Consider the following 18,462-nt stretch of genomic DNA (forward strand, 5'->3'; position numbering starts at 1 on the left):
TAATAATATTTTACATGCCTGCAAACCAAAGAGAGAACCCGGGAATTTCTTTCCATTTCCAGAGTTCTATTTCACTTCCTTGCTAATGGCCTTATGTCTGCTTTTCTTTCTTTTTTTTATCCTTATATTCTTAATCTAAAACTTCTCAATTATAAATGCGAGATTTTGTGTTGTGTTTGGAAAGTTTTCAACTGAGGAATTTAATGTTTTCATTGTTTTTTGCATTTCTAATCATATGTCTTTTAAGATAGTTTTTTATACAATTTTTTGTTATACTACCGTGAAGAAAAGAGAAATGCTAAAGTATACGCTAGCATAGAATTTGAAGTAGATTTGCCGCGCTTATCTAGCTGCCGGTGTAAAGTGATTACATAGTTGAGTTTTTAAAGTGGTCTGAATTTCGTAATGATCGGAGAGCATTTCGAGAAAAGTAGAGAAAGTTATTGAAGAAGAGTTAAAAAGTCAAATTTCGACACATTGTTTAATTGAAGTGGCGGGTTCACCATAAAGCGAATGTAGTTTTCGTATATTATATGATTTGATTTTTAATTTTTTTTGCTTTTTTTTGTTTTTTTTTTTTTTTTTCTTTTCATTTTCTCATAGATTAAAAGCAGGAACTGAGAACTCTGTGTTTGATGCATCCCGAATAAAAATATATATTTTTTTCATTGGAGGGAAGTTTTTTATCTTCTAAGCTTAAATTTTGCTCCTTAAACATTCCCTTTTTTATTTTTCAAAAAAAATTATTAAAACCAACAACTATTAAATGATCGCACACGAAAGTATCCTAAACTTAATTTGAATCGCTGAACAAATTTTCATTAGCTTTTAAAAATTTCATTTTGCGAGCCATTTAAACGTTTCAGCATAGCGTTACGATGTAACCAATATGGTGGCGGATCTGGTGGTTGGCCGGGAAGTGTTGTTTTACTTTTTAGGCTAATTTTCGCATTGGTGGTGGGACTGTTGGCCGCGATAGCTGCACTGTACATCACGGGATCTGCGGCGTGTGCAGCATGTCCTAGACCCACGCGAACCGGTTGTTCTTTCTTGCGTATTGTCTCACAAGTTTCTTTCATTTTGCACAATTGATCTTGTAGATTGCGATATTCCTCTAAAAAGCGCTCCAACTGAGCTGCATGATAGTCATAGGCAGTGACCGGTGTGGTAGTTGTGGTGGGATGTTGCATAGCTGCCGGATGGGAGCCACCCGGTGTCCCCGTAGTTGGATTTGCCAAACTAGTCCGTGTTGTCAGTGAGGTGAAGTCCAGGAGAGGCGTTGCCGCTGAACTAAAAGATCTCTGATGCTGCTGATGTAATTCATGCACCGGTGACGACGGCAGACTGGGGTTTCTGCGTTCTCCGGCATTGGCTATACCTGCTTTATTACTGGTAGCCGGTATTCCAGATCCCTTATTTGTGCTATGCACTAAATTAAGGAAACTGTTCGATCTTTGGCCTTTGGTATATGTGACAGTACCACCACCATAATTTGAATAAGATGACTCTGCCGAGAATCGCCGTCCTAACGCTACTTCATTCAGATATGATCCGTCGCCACCTAATGTACTGCTGCCGTACTTACTTGAATTATCCGCTAGTAGAGGACTTTGGCTATCAGAAGAATTCTTGAAAAATTTCCCTGTATTTTTAAGTTTTCTAGGTAGCGTACATAGACCGCCATTAGCCTGAGTAGAACTAGTCGCTTGAGCTACCGCATATTTAGCTATGTCCAGTAAGTCCGGATAGTTACTGTCGAAGAGATCATTGTCAGAATTATCTTTTTCACAAAACACCGATCTATTAATTTCATCTTTAGGACTATAATAACCGGCGGTGTTAGGAGATGCGATTTTTGTGGTAGCTATAGAAGTAGTAACCCAGTTGGCTACGTGATTATAAACTGGACCATATCTTGAGTTGGCATCCACTTTACCGGATATAGAAGTCGGAACAGAATCGGTTGTAGATCTGAAAATAAATTAGCAACACAATGTTAAAGCTTTGTAAACACATTCTGAGCTCATATATCAAAATGTTTCGAAGAAATGAAATGAAACGGAGCAATTTGCATTTGCGGGATAAAAAGCTTACGAAGATGTCTTTTAACTCCTTATTCGAATAAAGCCATGCAAAAGAAAAAGAAAAGGAAGCAAAATCTCTGTCACCTTGAAAGCAAGAATTGTTCATCGCTCATACAATTGCAAGTAGAAAATTCAGCTGATGTTTATAAATATATACATCTATATATATATATATAAATTTACGACATAATCAAGTTTTGCTATTTTCGAACGAACTTTCCGATTCAAAGACTGGCGAAGCTTTTAAAATGATTTTCTATTCGTCATTCATTTCGTCAATCTCATATACGAGTTAAAGTTTTAAGGCAATTAATCATGTAAGGATAGCTGCTTCTCTTTGAATTAAGCGAAACGTCATCAACAAAATTAATATGTTTCAATAATGTTATAAATTTTAATAAGCATATCATCATTTAAAGCAAATAAATTTCAAGCAAAGGAAGGTCAAGAGAAAGCAACGAACAAATATTTTTATGAGCCCCTTCAAGTAGAAGGACTTTTTTTTTTCTTCTGTTTTTTAACACCTCATTAGTATGTTTTCTCGTTGGACTCATTGTTAAACTGAGGCCTCTTGAAAGCCGTGAAATGCAAGCAAGAGCGAAAGGGTAAGACACTTTCGGAAAGAGAACGGAAAGAGAAAGAATGAGAAAAGTGTCAAGTGTAAGCCATAATAATCTCGGCAACAACAGCAATAACAGACAACAAAAGAATGCAAGCATGCAAGCTCATGCACACGAAAAAAAAAAAAAAAAAAAAAAACATTTGCACACTCATAAACATACACACAGAGAGAATAAGACAGATGGCGACTTACACTCACAAACTGACTGGCTCACTTGACATATACTTTGGCTTAGTAGTACCATGATTTTTCGAGTAATCTAAAGACAAAAAATGAAAGGAGAAATATGTGCGTTAACATGTTCGTCCCGTACAATGACTTTCGGATGTGCGTATTTGTGTTCAAACTTATCATATTGCATATTTATACCTACCCGATATCAATCAATCGTGGTATATGTAAATCGGTGTCGTCCATTGTCTTTGACCCACTATTTCCCGTTGTTTCGCTGCCAGTCATTCCTGCCACCAAAGATGCTTGGTTGCCGCTGTTATTACGTGCTATATCCTGAGGACTTGTAGTGCAATGTAGCGTGGCGTTGCCCTTACTCCAGCGCCCTGTTGTTATGCTTGAGCTGTAGCTAGAATTGTTGGTCGATGACATGCTAATATTATGTGTTGTTGCCGGTGCTGTCGCCTTTTTTAAAAATAAACTTCTTTGATAAGTGCTTCCGTTCACTGAGGTGGGGTGCTGCATGCTGCTGCTGCTGGCTGTATTTGTGTTGTTTTCGTTATCATCATCATCGCAATGTGTTGGTACGTTGCGATAATCACCGTTACGCTTTGCACTCCCACCGCTTGGATTGACTATAGCGCCACCCGTATCGCCATTATCATCCGAACCACAGTTGAGTGGAGCAGTGGCCGTGCATAAGTAACCATTTTCATCGTTATGAAATAAATTTCCGGCCGCGTTTGCATTTTTAACGCTATCATGTTTGCCCAGTTTACCGCCTAGATCGGGTTTGCTTACCCCGCCCGAACCTAAAACACCAACACCGCCGCTAGCACGCGAAGTCATTTCCATTTTTTCATAACTTTCGCTACGTCCCTGAGGCACTGTATTCCACAAACGCATTTTTCGTTTGCGACGCAGTGAGCATAAACAAACTGCCGCAAAAGAAGAACCAGCAACGAATAACAAAGCTATGAAAATACACAACAATATCACTTTGAATCCTAATGGAGCCTCCGGCGGCCGTCTAGATACGGCCAATGTGACTGAAGCTTCGACTTTTCCAGCTTTGTTTTCTGCAGCACAAGTATAAATCCCTGCGTCTTGCATATCCGCCGTGAGTATGGTTAAATTTGAAGCGTTCCGTAACATATTGACTACGTAAGTTTTTCGTCCTTGAGTGGCAGCTGCAGTACGGGGACTGGTAGATGGGTAATCTCCGTTCGAAGCGGTCAGGTTAGCAATTATGCGATTCTTTACCATCCATCTTACCGATGGTTCAGGCACACCTTCAACAAAACAGCTCATAGTCACATTGCGACCTTCAACACCATGGGCCGTAGTATCTGTCGCGATAATTTGCGGAACGCAAGCAAAATCATCTAGATCAACTTTATCCCATGACTTGCCAACCAATCGAGGGGGACTTTGGCAAATGGGTGGTATACCGCAAGGTATATTCTCTCTTAACATCCAAACTCTTAAAGGTCTTAAAGCGCAAGAACAATTCCACTGATTACGTGATAGTGAAATACCATGTAAATTAGATAGAGAAGTTATAGTACCCGATCTTACTTCGCTCAGCTTGTTACCATCCAATTTTAAGTACTCTAAACTAGATTCCAACCCGGCAAACGCTTTCACTTCCACATTAGAGATGAAGCAGTCGCTTAATTCCAGTCGCACCAAACGCTGCATTCTTAGGAAAGCGTCGTTGGCCACTATGTGAATGGGATTGCCATTTAATTTTAATTCACGTAATTCGGTGACCAATTCCAAAGCTTCTGAGGGTATACGCGTTAAAGCGTTATAGCTCAAATCCAATTCTACCAGATTAATTAAACCTCTCAAAGCATGACGTTCTAAAATACTTAAACGACATTTGGCTAAGTAAACTTTTTGCAAATTAAGCAAATTCACTTCGACAAATGTATCGTCGGGAATGCTAGCGATCTCATTGCCGGTTAAATCCAAAACTTGAGTACCAGCATCTAAAGGTGCTGGTATATGCGTTAGGTTTGCATTAAGGCACAAAACAGACTCTTTGCCACTTTTCCATTTACACTCGCAAACACTCGGACACTCGGCCGTTGAATTGTGAGCCAAACTGCTAAGACAACACACGAGCCAAAGCAATTGCACCAATGGTATGTGACGCAAACTTAATCGGGGCGGTGGCGGTGGTAGGGGTAACAATAAATATCTTCTTGTCGCGAATAATCGAATTTTTGATTTTCTTCTCACTTTGGCAGATAACGTAATTTGTCTATCGGTATTATCACATAATGTCCTTGTTGCATTGCGGAGATGTCTGCGATTTTCTAACTGAGTTGTTTGAATGCCATTGAAATCTGAACAATAACGCTCGGAGTGGCCAAATGTTTGATATTCGAAATGTTCCGCATGACAGCATTTTTGTTCTGTTTGCTGGTCTTGAATTTCTTCCTTTCCTCCTTCTAACGCTGTTGATGTTGTTAATGCCGGGCTTGTCGTTGTTTTTGTTGTTGTTGTTGTTGTTGTGTTTCGTGTTAGTTTGATAATTTTGATTCGTGCCATGGCATATCAGGCTTTTACAATTGTATTTCAACTTGCAATTGCATTTATGTAACATACTCCACATTTATATTCATAAGCTGCAAAGAGCCTATTGCGATTATTGTAGCCCGCGCTGATGATGAATACGTATTACAAGCCCAGCTGCATATCATATTTCAGCCAATTACGGCAATATCCTGAATGGCTTAATCATGACGTTGCGATGGCAAGATAATATCATTAAAATTTTGCTCGCTTCTCTTAAATGATAATAATTGTTTTACTGCTTTCAAGCTTACATCGCATCGTTCATAAGATTGACTTACAATTTTGACTTTAGGTCAGTTATTAATGAGAAATAGTTCTCATAGAAGGAAAACAGTTGAGGTAACGTAAATCTGTAACAGAGAGAATATCGCAATTAAATTTTTAAATTATTTAAAAATGTTTTCTATAGTGACTTAATTCTTAATTGTATTCTTTGCTACTCGTTCATTCAATTTTCTCTTTTCCCCTTTCAAATATGGTCATATGGTAGTATATGAAATAAGCTGCGATGTTTTAATATGAATATATATCTTCTTCGTACATATATATGTACATATAAATTTTAATTGAACACCAGTTAAGCCATGAAAATCTAACGGCTCCACCTCCGTGAGTTGTGTAAACACATAAAGACCTTATGAAGACAAAAAAGCAACGGGAAAAAAAATTTTATTAAAATAAATTGTAGTAAATTGCTCTTAATAGAAGAACACGTTTATTAAATTTATATTTTCGCTTTTTACGTTCAGCGAAATGAAGAGAAAGCTACTTCGTGAAGTTTTACGATGAAATAAAACAACTTTAGCTAACTTTTAGACTCGATGGAACTAAATGTTAAGAATAATACGAGGACAATAGCAAAAAGAGAGCGGAATGTCGTAAGGATAAAAAAAGACGCATGAACTAGTTTTAGATTATCTTTATGTATTCAGCGAGGATTAAGTTTTGCTTTTCATTATTTGTTCAATTTCTTTCGTCTTTCTCGAAGAGAAGAGCTGCAAATCATATAAATTGGGGCGAAATGACAATATCGAGAGCTGTTGTGAACTGACTTACTGCGCATGTGATCAGTTAATCAATTGGCAACGACAATTACATCTGAGTAGAGTATAGGGAGACTGAATATTCTCCTGCTTCGGGATCGAGCTGCAAAGCCCATCAGACAATTCAATATGGTCCGTAAGGGAACTGACCAATGGGAGAAGCCTCCTAAGTTGAGTTCATTAGAGAACTGTCCGATCAGACTAACAATAGGCCGATATGTAATATTATAAATTGATGAGGTTACTTTAACCTGAATAGAAATTTTTATTTTGTTAAAGAGTCAGATTAAAATAATTAAGTGGTGAAGATTAGCAGTAAAATAGGAGGGAAACATTAATCATTACAATAGTAAGTTATTAAAGTAAAAGATTGGACTGAAAAGTGGGGACAAAAATTTCTTTCTTTTTTGCTTTGGAGGAAGGAACTTAAAGAGAAAGGAGAAATAGAGAGGTTGAACGAAATATTTAATATCATGTTGACCGGAATAGTCGCTGTGGGATAACTTGACCACCTTAATGAAACTCTGCCTATCCTTAAAGGAAAAATTTTCACTCCTCAGAACGTTTCTGAGAAAGTTTCCCTAACTGTCTAGAAGTTGTGCAGCTTGACCTACATTGACATTAGCATTGACGTTACCAGCTGTACATCCTTATTAGGAATTATCGTCGTTGTAAACACACACGATTCCCCATTACTCCTTCAAAAAGCTTACTGCAAATAGTTGACTTAATTAGCTCAGGAAAATGGAAAACTTTAAATCGAATATATTGCTGGGAATAGATGCGATGAAGGTTCATGGAGAAGATGAATAAATGGCGGAGACATTGTGCGATCTAGTGATGAGCGGACGAGAAAGTAAATACCCAACATTTTCTTATAAGACAAATCCAACCTCTTATTTTCTGTAGTTGCGGAACGGCATGATGATGTTGATAAAATCTTCTTGCTCCACAACAAACATGGATTGTCTGAAATTTGCTCCAAAGGGGAATAGAACTAGAGTAACTCTTTCATATTTTTTGCGTAACAATTTTAGAGTAACTGTCAGAGGTAGGAGCGTAGATATTGAAAGATATTTAAATGTTTTTAAAAGATTTGCAAAATCATTTAATTATTCATAACGAAAAGTTTATGGTTTTATGTAAACTAGCAACAAAACTGTCTTAGGGGAAAACAATACAATAGACTAACATGTCATGTACAACACTATAAATTTCATAGAAAATTTTATGACGTATTTATAAAATAGAAAATTTAGTCTTAGGGAGAATGCAGAAAATTCACCATTGAAGTAGTTCCTAATTGAGGGGGTGTTGCTCGATAGTTGTTTATCGTGATTTTCTTCTTTGTAGCAAAATACATGACAACACCATAAGCGTAAAAGTCGCGTTACGTAACAAGAAAGTTTTCTTTTGCTTTTGTTACATAAAAATGGCATCGTTGCAGCTGTACTATGGCTTAAAAGCATCGATTAGGATACAAAAAAAAATTATAGCATTAGTATGAGGAAAATCAAGAGCTTATATAGACGAGTGTCAAAAAGCTTCAAGACATCTGTCAATAATTTCCCGAACTAGCTAAAAAAAGCGTTCTTCATCGACATAGTACCCTTCCAGTGTGATGCCAGCACTCTAACGCTGTCCTTACATATCGAGGCCTTTTTTATAGAACGACTTGTTCGTGAAATACAGTAATTCGAACTTCAATTCATGTGCCCTTGACTACGCAGTCAACGATCTGTGGCGCGGTGGCCATATTAAATTGTGAGTAAATGCTTTAGGTGTCTCGGAAAAAGTTCCCTTGTAATCAAAATACTTATAAACGATAGTGGATACTTTCAATGGCTTTTGATGTCGCTAACAAGACAGCTACTAGTTGCACGACTCCTTTTAAGTTCAACAAAGAACCGAAAAATTTTTGAATGGAGTGTTCATGACACTTGTCAAGTCATAGCTTCTTTGGACTGGATTTTTTCCGATCAAAAATCATTGTTTAGCCATTGGATTATAACAAAAGTACGGTCACTAAAACCACCACTGAATTGTGTGAGCAAAGCTTCGAAATGACATTATATTTAGACGGTCGTCGTTTAAGCTTTGACTGACTAAAACCAATATGAATAAGAGAGCGCACATATAGTTCAGTCAAGGTAATTATATACCCAAGTGTTATCTGGCATGGGACCAAGAACGTAAAATAACGCAGTCTAAATTTACTTATCCTATCAAAGAAATTTCAATATAAGACTTAAAAAAATTAGTGGCCGCTGTCCATTTACCTTTATATTACACACCGTTATACGGGAGGAACTGTAAAAATGGACCAATGTGATCTAAACATTAATATTGCACATCAGTCTTTCATTATAGAATACCTAAACTTACAACTGGTTGCGGCATACGGTCTAAGGGTTAGTTTTGCGACGCCTTATAGCAAGCACATTTTTCACGCATTTTTACGTAAAAAATGCATAATAATTTTCAAAACGGAGCGTCAGCTCGGGAATGATCGTAAAAGCTTCTCTATTTGAATAGGCTTTATCAGTGGAGTTAAAAATTATTGCATAATGAATTTCAACTGCATAAATTCAACACAATAACACGTGGACAAGGACCAGTTTAAAAGATGGTCGATTAAAAAAGTGAGCCTGGATCGATTGATATAATAAAAGATGAGCCTATCTTAATTTCTGCTTGTTATTATGTGCTTCCGTCGACATAAACTTTGTGTGTTTCCATTACAAACAGTGTGGAATATAAATTTTACATAACGTAGAGAATGTGCCATAGAAAACGAAGAGAGAAGTGGATTTCTAAAATCACTTTAAAGTTTCAAGCAAATGAAGAGGAACTTATGAACCAATCCAGCTGATTGCCGAACCTTAAGAGATGGAATGTGCAGAATACAATTAATATTAGTATGTGTATGTGTATTTCAAATGTAAGCTATATTTAGTTGAATTTGTATTTAATAATGATAAGCAACCCGCAGTTGATATGAAGCATGTGATGTCAGCTGACACAATGTTTGTGACTTTAAATACACAAGTACTTCTGAGAAGAAAGCTCATTTCGTTAACGAAAGCTGATGACGTTGTTTGCCTGCCTGCCTCATCATAGCTTATATAGGTAAAGCTGACGTATATACACGTTTGGCACAATGTCTTAAGAGAATTTTTTGCAAACGTTCTTTACTTTAACGTAAAAAATGGAATAATAACTAAAAACAATTAACAGGAAACCGAGGTACCTGTCGCGGAGATATGTTCTTCAAAAAGTATTTCTGAATGTTACAAACAAAATTACAATTCGTTCATAGAAGTTGTGCTCTCAAGCGAAGTCTGTTAACATTAACTTTAGGTCAGTAGCTCTCAATTTCTTCAAATTGAACTTTCACGGCCCACTTACTTACTAACTTACCCAAGTCGGGCCGTAGGAAATTTGTAAAAATTTCATTCTGTTTTTCAAAACTTTTGTTACAATGACTCTGACCACCTGGTGGTAGTACTTAAAAGAGCCATGAAACGAAAAAGTGCCTAGCGTAAGCCTCCCTAAACTGCAACTCAATGGTCAATCATTTCCGGAGCTAATGCATAGAAGTCGCCTTTAACAAAAAATGGCCTGTAGAGAACCCCAAATCCTCAAACGACAACAAAGTCAATGACGATAAGTCAAAATTTCATATTTCTTTTACGCATTAACGAATTACGGGTTAGAGTGTTATTAGTGGTGCCACTTGTGTTACAGTCCAAATTTCCTGTGTCGGCAAAAGATGGTTTTCCGTGAAGAGAAATACGCCTTAAGCTCAGCATAGGCTTGAAAAGCGTTTTGAAAATTCGATGGGTTCTTGATTTTGAACATGTCGTACGGCTATCGATTTTGCTTCACGCAATGGACCCTCAAAAGCGGTTGTTACATCAGAAAGTATCAATATATTTTTGAAAATTTTTATAGCTGCAAGGGAGAGCCGACATCCTAAAAGGCAATGCATAAAAATTTCGACATGAGAAAACTATTTTGCTGCCGCCGGGGAATGAAGGCACGGTCTAATAAATTCATGGCAACAAAATTGGATGAATTGAAGTTTGGATTGCTGTCCCATACGCAGTATTCTACAGATCTGGCCACCTTGAACTACTACTGCCTGTATGGAGATCTCAAAAGTATGCTTCAGGGAAAATGCTTCCAGTATCCAGAGTCTTAGAAAATATTTCTATAATTCTTCAAGAAGTCAGAGGACCGTTACAATGTTTGTATCATTTTTGAAGGAGACTATGTTGATGAATGAAGGCGAGAAAGCCCCGGGAATTATTGACCTCTGCATGAAATATAAAATGTTAACAGAATGTATGGCTGAATGCAAGTTGATGACTCTACTATGGTGTTTGTTGCATGTTTGGCTATAATCATAACCATATAATGCCACAAATAGCTAAAATCCACAAATGAAAACAAAGGAGCAAAAATAAAAACAAAAAAAAAAAAAAGAAAATACATAGCGAAAGAAAAAACAAAGCGAAAAAATTTACGCTGTAGTGCAACATGCCGCTAATAACTGCATAAATATTACAAGTACCACAAAATACCAACAAAGTGTTGCTTGCCACATAACGCGCGGTGTAGCAATAGCAATTTCACTGTAGTAAATGGTAGGTAAAGTTTACATCTACATATAAATGCTGTTTTGAGCAAAAAAACAAAAACAAAATAAAAAAAAAAACAAAAGAGAACAACTAAAAGGCATCATTTGCAGCTGTTCCTACTTAAAGCTCACATACACTTATGGCTAAACTCATAGAAAAGGAATAGAGGTGGAGAAAGAATGGGTAGGAGGGAGAGAGAGAGAGAGAGAGAGAGAGAGAGAGAGAGAGAGAGAGAGAGAGAGTGGCGTATTTTATTTTTATATAGCTACTGATGATAGTGCGGTTGTCGTTTTTATTATTGGCCTTAATGCCATAGAATACAGCATTCGTTTGCTTGTAGTTGTAGTGTTGTTTAAAAATGTTTTCAGTGCATTTTAGGCCTTTACTGTAAGTGAATATTTTTGTGTTCGAAGTTATAAAGTATGCAAGACTTCGTGTATTTTTGACATTTATGATTTGAACAGTTTTTCTTCTATGACTTTTTTCTCTATTTTTTATTTTTTTCTTTTTCTTTCTTTTAGTTTATGTGCTGCTTTCCAAGTCTATATAGTTTTTCTGGTATTTTAATTTTTGCTACTAGTTTTGAGAGTTTTTCTTTCTGCACTTTTCACGGTTCTCTTTTTATACTTGCATAATATAACGTCTAACATATTTGTTCCGCATTGCTTGTTAAACTGTCTGTCTCCACTTAACTATGAATTTAATAGAAAGAATGAAAGACCAATAAAACAAGAAAATAAATGAGTACATTTTTTCGAATCACTTTAAAACGAAACTTGGATACCCATCATTTAAACCAATATAGACAGATGAAAAACCTTAAGTGTAGATCGTTAACTCGATTAGTGTTAATGATGGTCGAAATTTTAGGTTACGACTTGTTGCAGTTTTTAATTTATTTAAATTAATTTTAGATAGTTTGAACAGAACTCAATCAGAGACAGAGAGAGAGAGAGAGAGAGAGAGAGAGAGAGAGAGAGAGAGAGAGTGCACTGCTTGGTTCCGAATATCGCTTTGCGCAAGTTTGAATTTTTGTTCCTGAAAACACAGCGCAACGCAAATACTTTTCGAAACATTTCCTTCAGCGAAAATTTTTTTTAAGACTTGAACTGTTGCCTTTGTAGGCTCAACTTGTCGTATTCTCGCTACAATTATGCGTAACTTTAGACTCTCCTCTCCTTTTTCATGACTCCGGCCCATATACAGCTGAAGCAGTTACCACAAATTAACAACATATTGCCTTATGCTGTACTTGCTTAGTATTTTTAACCAATCTGACTAAATTAGTATACTTTCATACCACTATAATGGACATCAAAGCATATATATATATACATATATGTAAGCTTGTATATACATATATGCCTATATACACATCAAAATTATAATATACGGACTTTATTGCTGCGGCACTTCTTATATTATGTGGTTTAACATTTTTATGGAGACAACTGTGCTCATATGTCTTAAGTTTGTCTGTTTATAGTTAAGCGTTGAATGGTTGAGTTGTGTCGACTTTAACTCATTTGCTTAAGCTCTTACTTGAAAGAAAAAAATTTCAAAATTACGAAGAAATACATTGTGCAGACGATATTTAATACAATTTTTTTAAGTCGTAAAGAATTTTCATCATTTTTGAAACCATTTGTAAAGTAAAGCATTTTGTTGCGTTTTTGCTTGAATAGCTTGAAAAGTAATTTTTATTTGACCTAATACTGGCAGCGACGGCATAGAAATTATAATCAGTTAATGTTCCATATTACTGCAATACAGAGGCTCCCCTTTATCGACGTATCGATCATAATCGCATGATTTGGCGGAAAGTTATAACTAATTGCACAAATTATAAGCCTAAGCCGCATATGCTGCCTATACAGGATTGCCCGCTAGAATCCTTGATGTCTCATGAAATTACTTGCATATCTAAGCGACTTGTCATGCCGGCCGATGTGTTTTCAATGTGTGTTCAAATTTGCTATTCTATCATCGTCAATAAGAGAATATGTTTGTCTTGCATTACCATGAACGAGAGAGTACATGATGGTTAGAATGAACAATGGATCATGGAAAAGTTCATAATATTTTCCTAATAAATGCTTTTAGCCCCTCGTAACTTTGGTAACGTTAATCTCATAAGCTATAGTAGGGTTTGTTACGTGGCTGCTCGGCATTGGTGGCTGGTAGGTGTCAACGACAAAGCCTTTCTTTAATGAAAAATGGAAAATCCAAACTAAAGTTTTAGTCTAAAATCGCTATAATTTTGTGGTCATAACGTACGAAATTACATGGATGCTCCACATCACTTTTTTCAGGTTGACACACTTTCCGATCGTGGAGCGATAAAATTATATTTCTACAACAAATTTGTCCATTCTACAAAACAAGTGTTTTACTCAAAAAATTAGTCTGTTGGATTGAATTCGTCCTCTCTGTTTGACTTGACGTTCTTTGACTACTATTTGTTCTGATATTTCAAAAATGAAATTTTGGTAAAACACCGGTGGAGGCGTCTTAGTTGAGGGCAATTGCTTAATTTTTGCGGTTACTGTTGAGAAAACAGCTGGCGGCATCGTACTTGATCGGCTAAAGCCCTGATACCTACATTCAAATTTCTTCTTTTTTTTTTTTTCTGTTATGTTGATGCACATGTCTCCAAAATACGTTGATATTATCAGTCATTTGCAGTTTTGGCCAGATATAAAGGTTAGATGTGTTTTGTCGTGTATGAATCCGGAGCATCATTGAAAGCACTGATGCTTCGTAACTTAATAATTATGTACGCACGTTAGCGTTCCACATACAAATTTACATTCCTTAGGTAATAATAGCCAGCCAGCAACAAAGGGTAAACTTGATTTTTAGAGTCATTACTAATTTACTTTCGTTATTAATAATACATATGTACGTCATATATATAAATATCATATATGTTATATATGAAATATATATTTATGATATGTATATTATAAATATATATATATATATATAAATGATATGGATACTGTTTATATCCTATGTGTATGCTTACTAGTAGTCGACATATGATATGTATAACATAGATGATATATATATATATACATGATATTATATGATGTATATATGATATGTATATGATATATATTATATATATATATATATATATATGTATAATATGTCAGGTTTGGGGTTTCAAATTTATTTTGCGTAGAGCACATCTGGCCATACATACGGAGAGGTTAAGGCATAACTGTGAGTGATTGGAAATGCAGCCACTGGGTCTGCGTTCACCTAGCTACCTTACTTACCCTGCCTATTTGATGATATCAAAAGAAAATTTTTATATGTTTGATATACACCTACATATACATACATATATTAAAAAACTAAAGCTAGTTAATAAAATTCCAGGAGAGAGATTGATTTTCTTATTTTTTCATCAGACTAAATATGAAAATGAATACAATATAAACTTTGGTGTAAGTGGTTTTTGTATGTGTACGGGGCAGTAATTGAAATAACGGATATCATTATAATGGTCATGGTCAAAGCTGGAAGGGTCAAGCTCGTTGTCAGCATTTTATCAATGCACACTCTCGCCTCTTTTCTCGTTTTCTCTTTATTATGCTTGGCTAAATTGTTTTTAGTTGCATTGTAAAAATGCTTCTGATGGCAAAAGAATTATCGACCTTTTCGTTCGCGCGGTAGAGCCTAGCCGAGATGCCTGCCTATGCTACTATCAACTGAATTCATAGTTATAGGCAACATATACAATAGTGAATATTGGGTCAATCCTGGTATAAAATTTGGAAGAACAAAACAGTGCATATCCTGTTCGCAGAATAAAATTGTTAATTATATGAAACGAAACGTATAACAGTCGTATGACAAATTCGACAAATTCTAGATACGTAAGCGGGAATCCAAATGAGTAGGCGAGTAGACAAAGGATCGCAACCAACAATTCAATGATTGCGAGTTCAAATTTCAAGTGCGGTAAAGTGTTCAATACAGGGGAACATGTGCTCTATGATGTTTATTAAAATCCTCACTTTACAAATTTATTTGCAAAATCTATAAAAAATAAATGAATAAATAAATCTATGCTGGAAGAAATTCCAAGCTTTTCAAGAGAAATTTTATTTGCTTTTATGTGCTGCTTGTTGTGTTAAGTGTCAAGACATGTTTTATTTGCTAAAACTAGATCTGTTTCGATGAATGTCATATTTTTCCATTTCCACTGCATTAAAATTTTCATCTAAGATAAGTGGATTACATAAGGATACAAAAAAATTCATTAAACATATTTCACTTCACTTATGAATATTTAGTAGAATTAGAAAAACTTGCTTAAATAAAAATATTGCATAATTATTTTCTTGTTTTGAATTTTTTAAATAATTACACTTTTTATGATAAGTTTCAAGCAGTTGTTACACATTATAACCAAATGGTTGTTTCTATCCTAAACGGTTTGTCTTTTTCAATTTCTTATAGAAATTTTTCCAAGAAACACGGTATCACATAATGAATAAATCACTCTAAGCCGTAAAGTAAATATAAATGGGCGTCACACTCACCCACCGTAGATTTACATTACACATATATAATAATATATAGATGCCCTAAATAGGATTATAAAGTTAAAAAAAAAAAAAAAAAACAAACAAAGAAAAAAAAAGTGGAACAAATGAGTTTAGAACTTCGAGTAAAGTAATATAATATAAATAAGAATACATATGCAGCGTGCATATGCAAGCACAGACACGCATGCACGCATCCATTCCATATACATACATTGTAATGACGGTAAAGAAGCATAGTTGTTAAAGTTTAGTTAGTAGTAGTGTTCGGTTTAGTTGTTTAGTTGTTTGGTTTATAGCAAATATTACACTTTATTATTGTGGTTGGTTAGTCATATTTTTTACATTTTTTTGTTTATTTTTCATAAAGAATACACATATTTATAAAGCATAGAGCATTTGCTGAATATGCAGAGAACGAGTAAGAGAGAAAAATTGAGAGAAAGGGAGCTTTGGCAGTGACTGGTCTCTTTGCCCATATTGTATCCTCCTTATACTGTTGTCGTCGTATTCATACCGTTATACCGAACAGTGCAGGTCTTATGAAAGCAACCACATAACACATAAATTATCAACTTTAGTTTGTTGCTGGTCCTGCTGTTTTCGTTATCATAGTATTCATGGTTGTTGTTGCGGTTGTTGCTGTTGCTGTTGCTGTTTCTGTTTTTTTTTTTTTTATTTATTTTTTTTTATTTTTAGTATTATTGTTGTTGTTTTTTTAGCTAAAAGCTTTAAATATTGGTTTTCACAGTTATGAATAATAATAACTTGTGGTTATCTGCCTTTTGTTTTATTCTATCTAACAATGAACAATGAAAACAAGAGCAAAGAACATGTTTTGCGTTTATTCCACAAAGACAAAGTATTTTATCTCATAACATAGTATAACACACCTTGGCCTTGTTATTTGACAATGATTTTGTTTGTTATTAATTTTTTTTTTTTTTTTACATTTCCTTTGGGGCAAATTTTAATATAGCAAAAAGTAAATTCCACAAAACATGGGGAAAAGAGAAAAACAAAAAAAAAATAAAAAATAAAAAAAAAAATAAAGAAAAAATATAAACTGAAGCAATCTTTTTCAACAAGTTTTCATTTTCTTTCAACAATAACTTCGACAAATTGAAAAACAAAAATTCATCAAACTATGCCACAATGAGCAAACGATAGCAATGTATATCATTTTCCAGGAGCAAGGCAGAAGCTCAAAAGAATATTGTAATCTCCTTGTTTCCGCTTGAGTACCCAGAAAAATCGTGTACAAACCCATCATCGACACCATCGACATCATCAACACCAAGATTCATCAATGTGTATTGTAAAGGTATTGTGTTGTGTTGTGTTAATATTTTTCTAGTGAAAAAAAAATTCATATCATTTTTGTTCCACCCTCCGTTTTTTTTTTTTTTTTCTTTTTTTCTGTACATCGATTAACATGAATTTTTATTGAAAGGTTTTTTTTTTCTCTTGTTCCAACGAATGAACAAAAGGCATATCAACCCAGAAACTGGTAGAATTTTGAAAATCTCTTATGCATCAAATGGCATCGGAGATCACACCGTTCAAACCTATGCAGATAGTCATCATTCACTATGATTTGTTGTGTTTAGCAAAATCATATCACACGAGCCGAGAAAATAATTACAAAAACACTTAAAAATTTTGGCTTAATTTGAAGTCACATATGCCTGAAAGACCCTAAATAGCGACGCACAAAGCTGGAGGTTGTGCAAATAAGCCGCAAAGCGTCGCTGACTTTGCAAATACAAGAGTGTAGAGCCCGCTCAACGATTTTCTTTTACAAAAATATTTCAGAAACACTGCAGCAGTGTTGATGTTAATTATATAAACTATATATAAATTCAAGGCCAGTATGAAGTTCAGGCTGGGCAATGATCAGCGAGCCATCTTTCTAGCAATTAAAACAGGGCGCAGAGAACGAAACCAATAAGAGAAGTCTAAAAAGTATGAATTTAACGTCGACATGTTAATTGTGAGACGGACGATGGCGTATCTATACACTCCGTGTCCAATCTAAACAAGAGGTTTGATAAAGCGTGCAACGCTTTCATGCTAGGAGGAGTGTCCTGCAGCAAGAGTACTCAATACTGCTGGTAGATGCAAGCAGAATTAAGGACCGGGAGGTTACGGTTGTAAGCAGTAAAAGAAAGTAATTTGAAAACATTTGCAAGGGGATGATCCAAGGAGAACCCTATACAGAGTCCTAAGAAAAGATTAAGAGGTTACGCGATGAAGGATTACAGCATCTTTGCTCGCGCTGGGAATTTCTACCGCCATTGGTGACGAACAAGTGCACGGGCTCGATGGAAGGATTCTGGGATCCAAGATCCATTCAAGCGCATCCATTAAAAGATATTGGCAAAACACCGCCAAGTTTTCCAAAGCATTTCCGAAGTGCTTCAGGGGGGAGAATAATATATTATTCAACAACCGATTTAACGAGTGAGAAATTTTTCATTCGATAGCGAGTTCTTGATCCACAGCTTCGGAATTTACTCTACCGAGTTTATTCGGTATCGAGAACCTGAAACCAGTTGGTTTTTTCGGCAAAATTGACTTTAGGGTCTTGTATTTTTCATTTGTGTGGGGCCCTTGCGATATATAAAAAATAATACACACACTGATCAGTAGTTTATTTTTAAAACGTTTCAGTGTTTCGTCATTTCATTTTGTGGTTTTTCGTAATCTAACAGCTTGTTATTGGAGAGCCGTATTATACCTTTCGCTCTGCTT

General features: G+C 35.4%; 1 protein-coding gene across 1 annotated transcript in view; it reads right to left on the minus strand.

Annotated features, from left to right (window-relative positions):
- Nucleotides 1-555: 555 nt before the first annotated feature.
- The window catches only part of LOC119632877, a 94,430-nt gene continuing 76,523 nt past the window's right edge, over nt 556-18,462 (minus strand). Inside the window, 4 exon segments of the mRNA XM_038026023.1 lie at nt 556-1,971; nt 3,080-3,193; nt 3,360-3,429; nt 3,432-5,813. Of these exon segments, the coding sequence (XP_037881951.1) occupies nt 822-1,971; nt 3,080-3,193; nt 3,360-3,429; nt 3,432-5,436 (3,339 nt within the window). The 5' untranslated portion in view covers nt 5,437-5,813 and the 3' untranslated portion in view covers nt 556-821.

The sequence above is a fragment of the Glossina fuscipes genome, unplaced genomic scaffold, assembly GCF_014805625.2.
Source record: "Glossina fuscipes isolate IAEA_lab_2018 unplaced genomic scaffold, Yale_Gfus_2 2, whole genome shotgun sequence".
NCBI classification, from domain to species: Eukaryota; Metazoa; Arthropoda; class Insecta; order Diptera; family Glossinidae; genus Glossina; species Glossina fuscipes.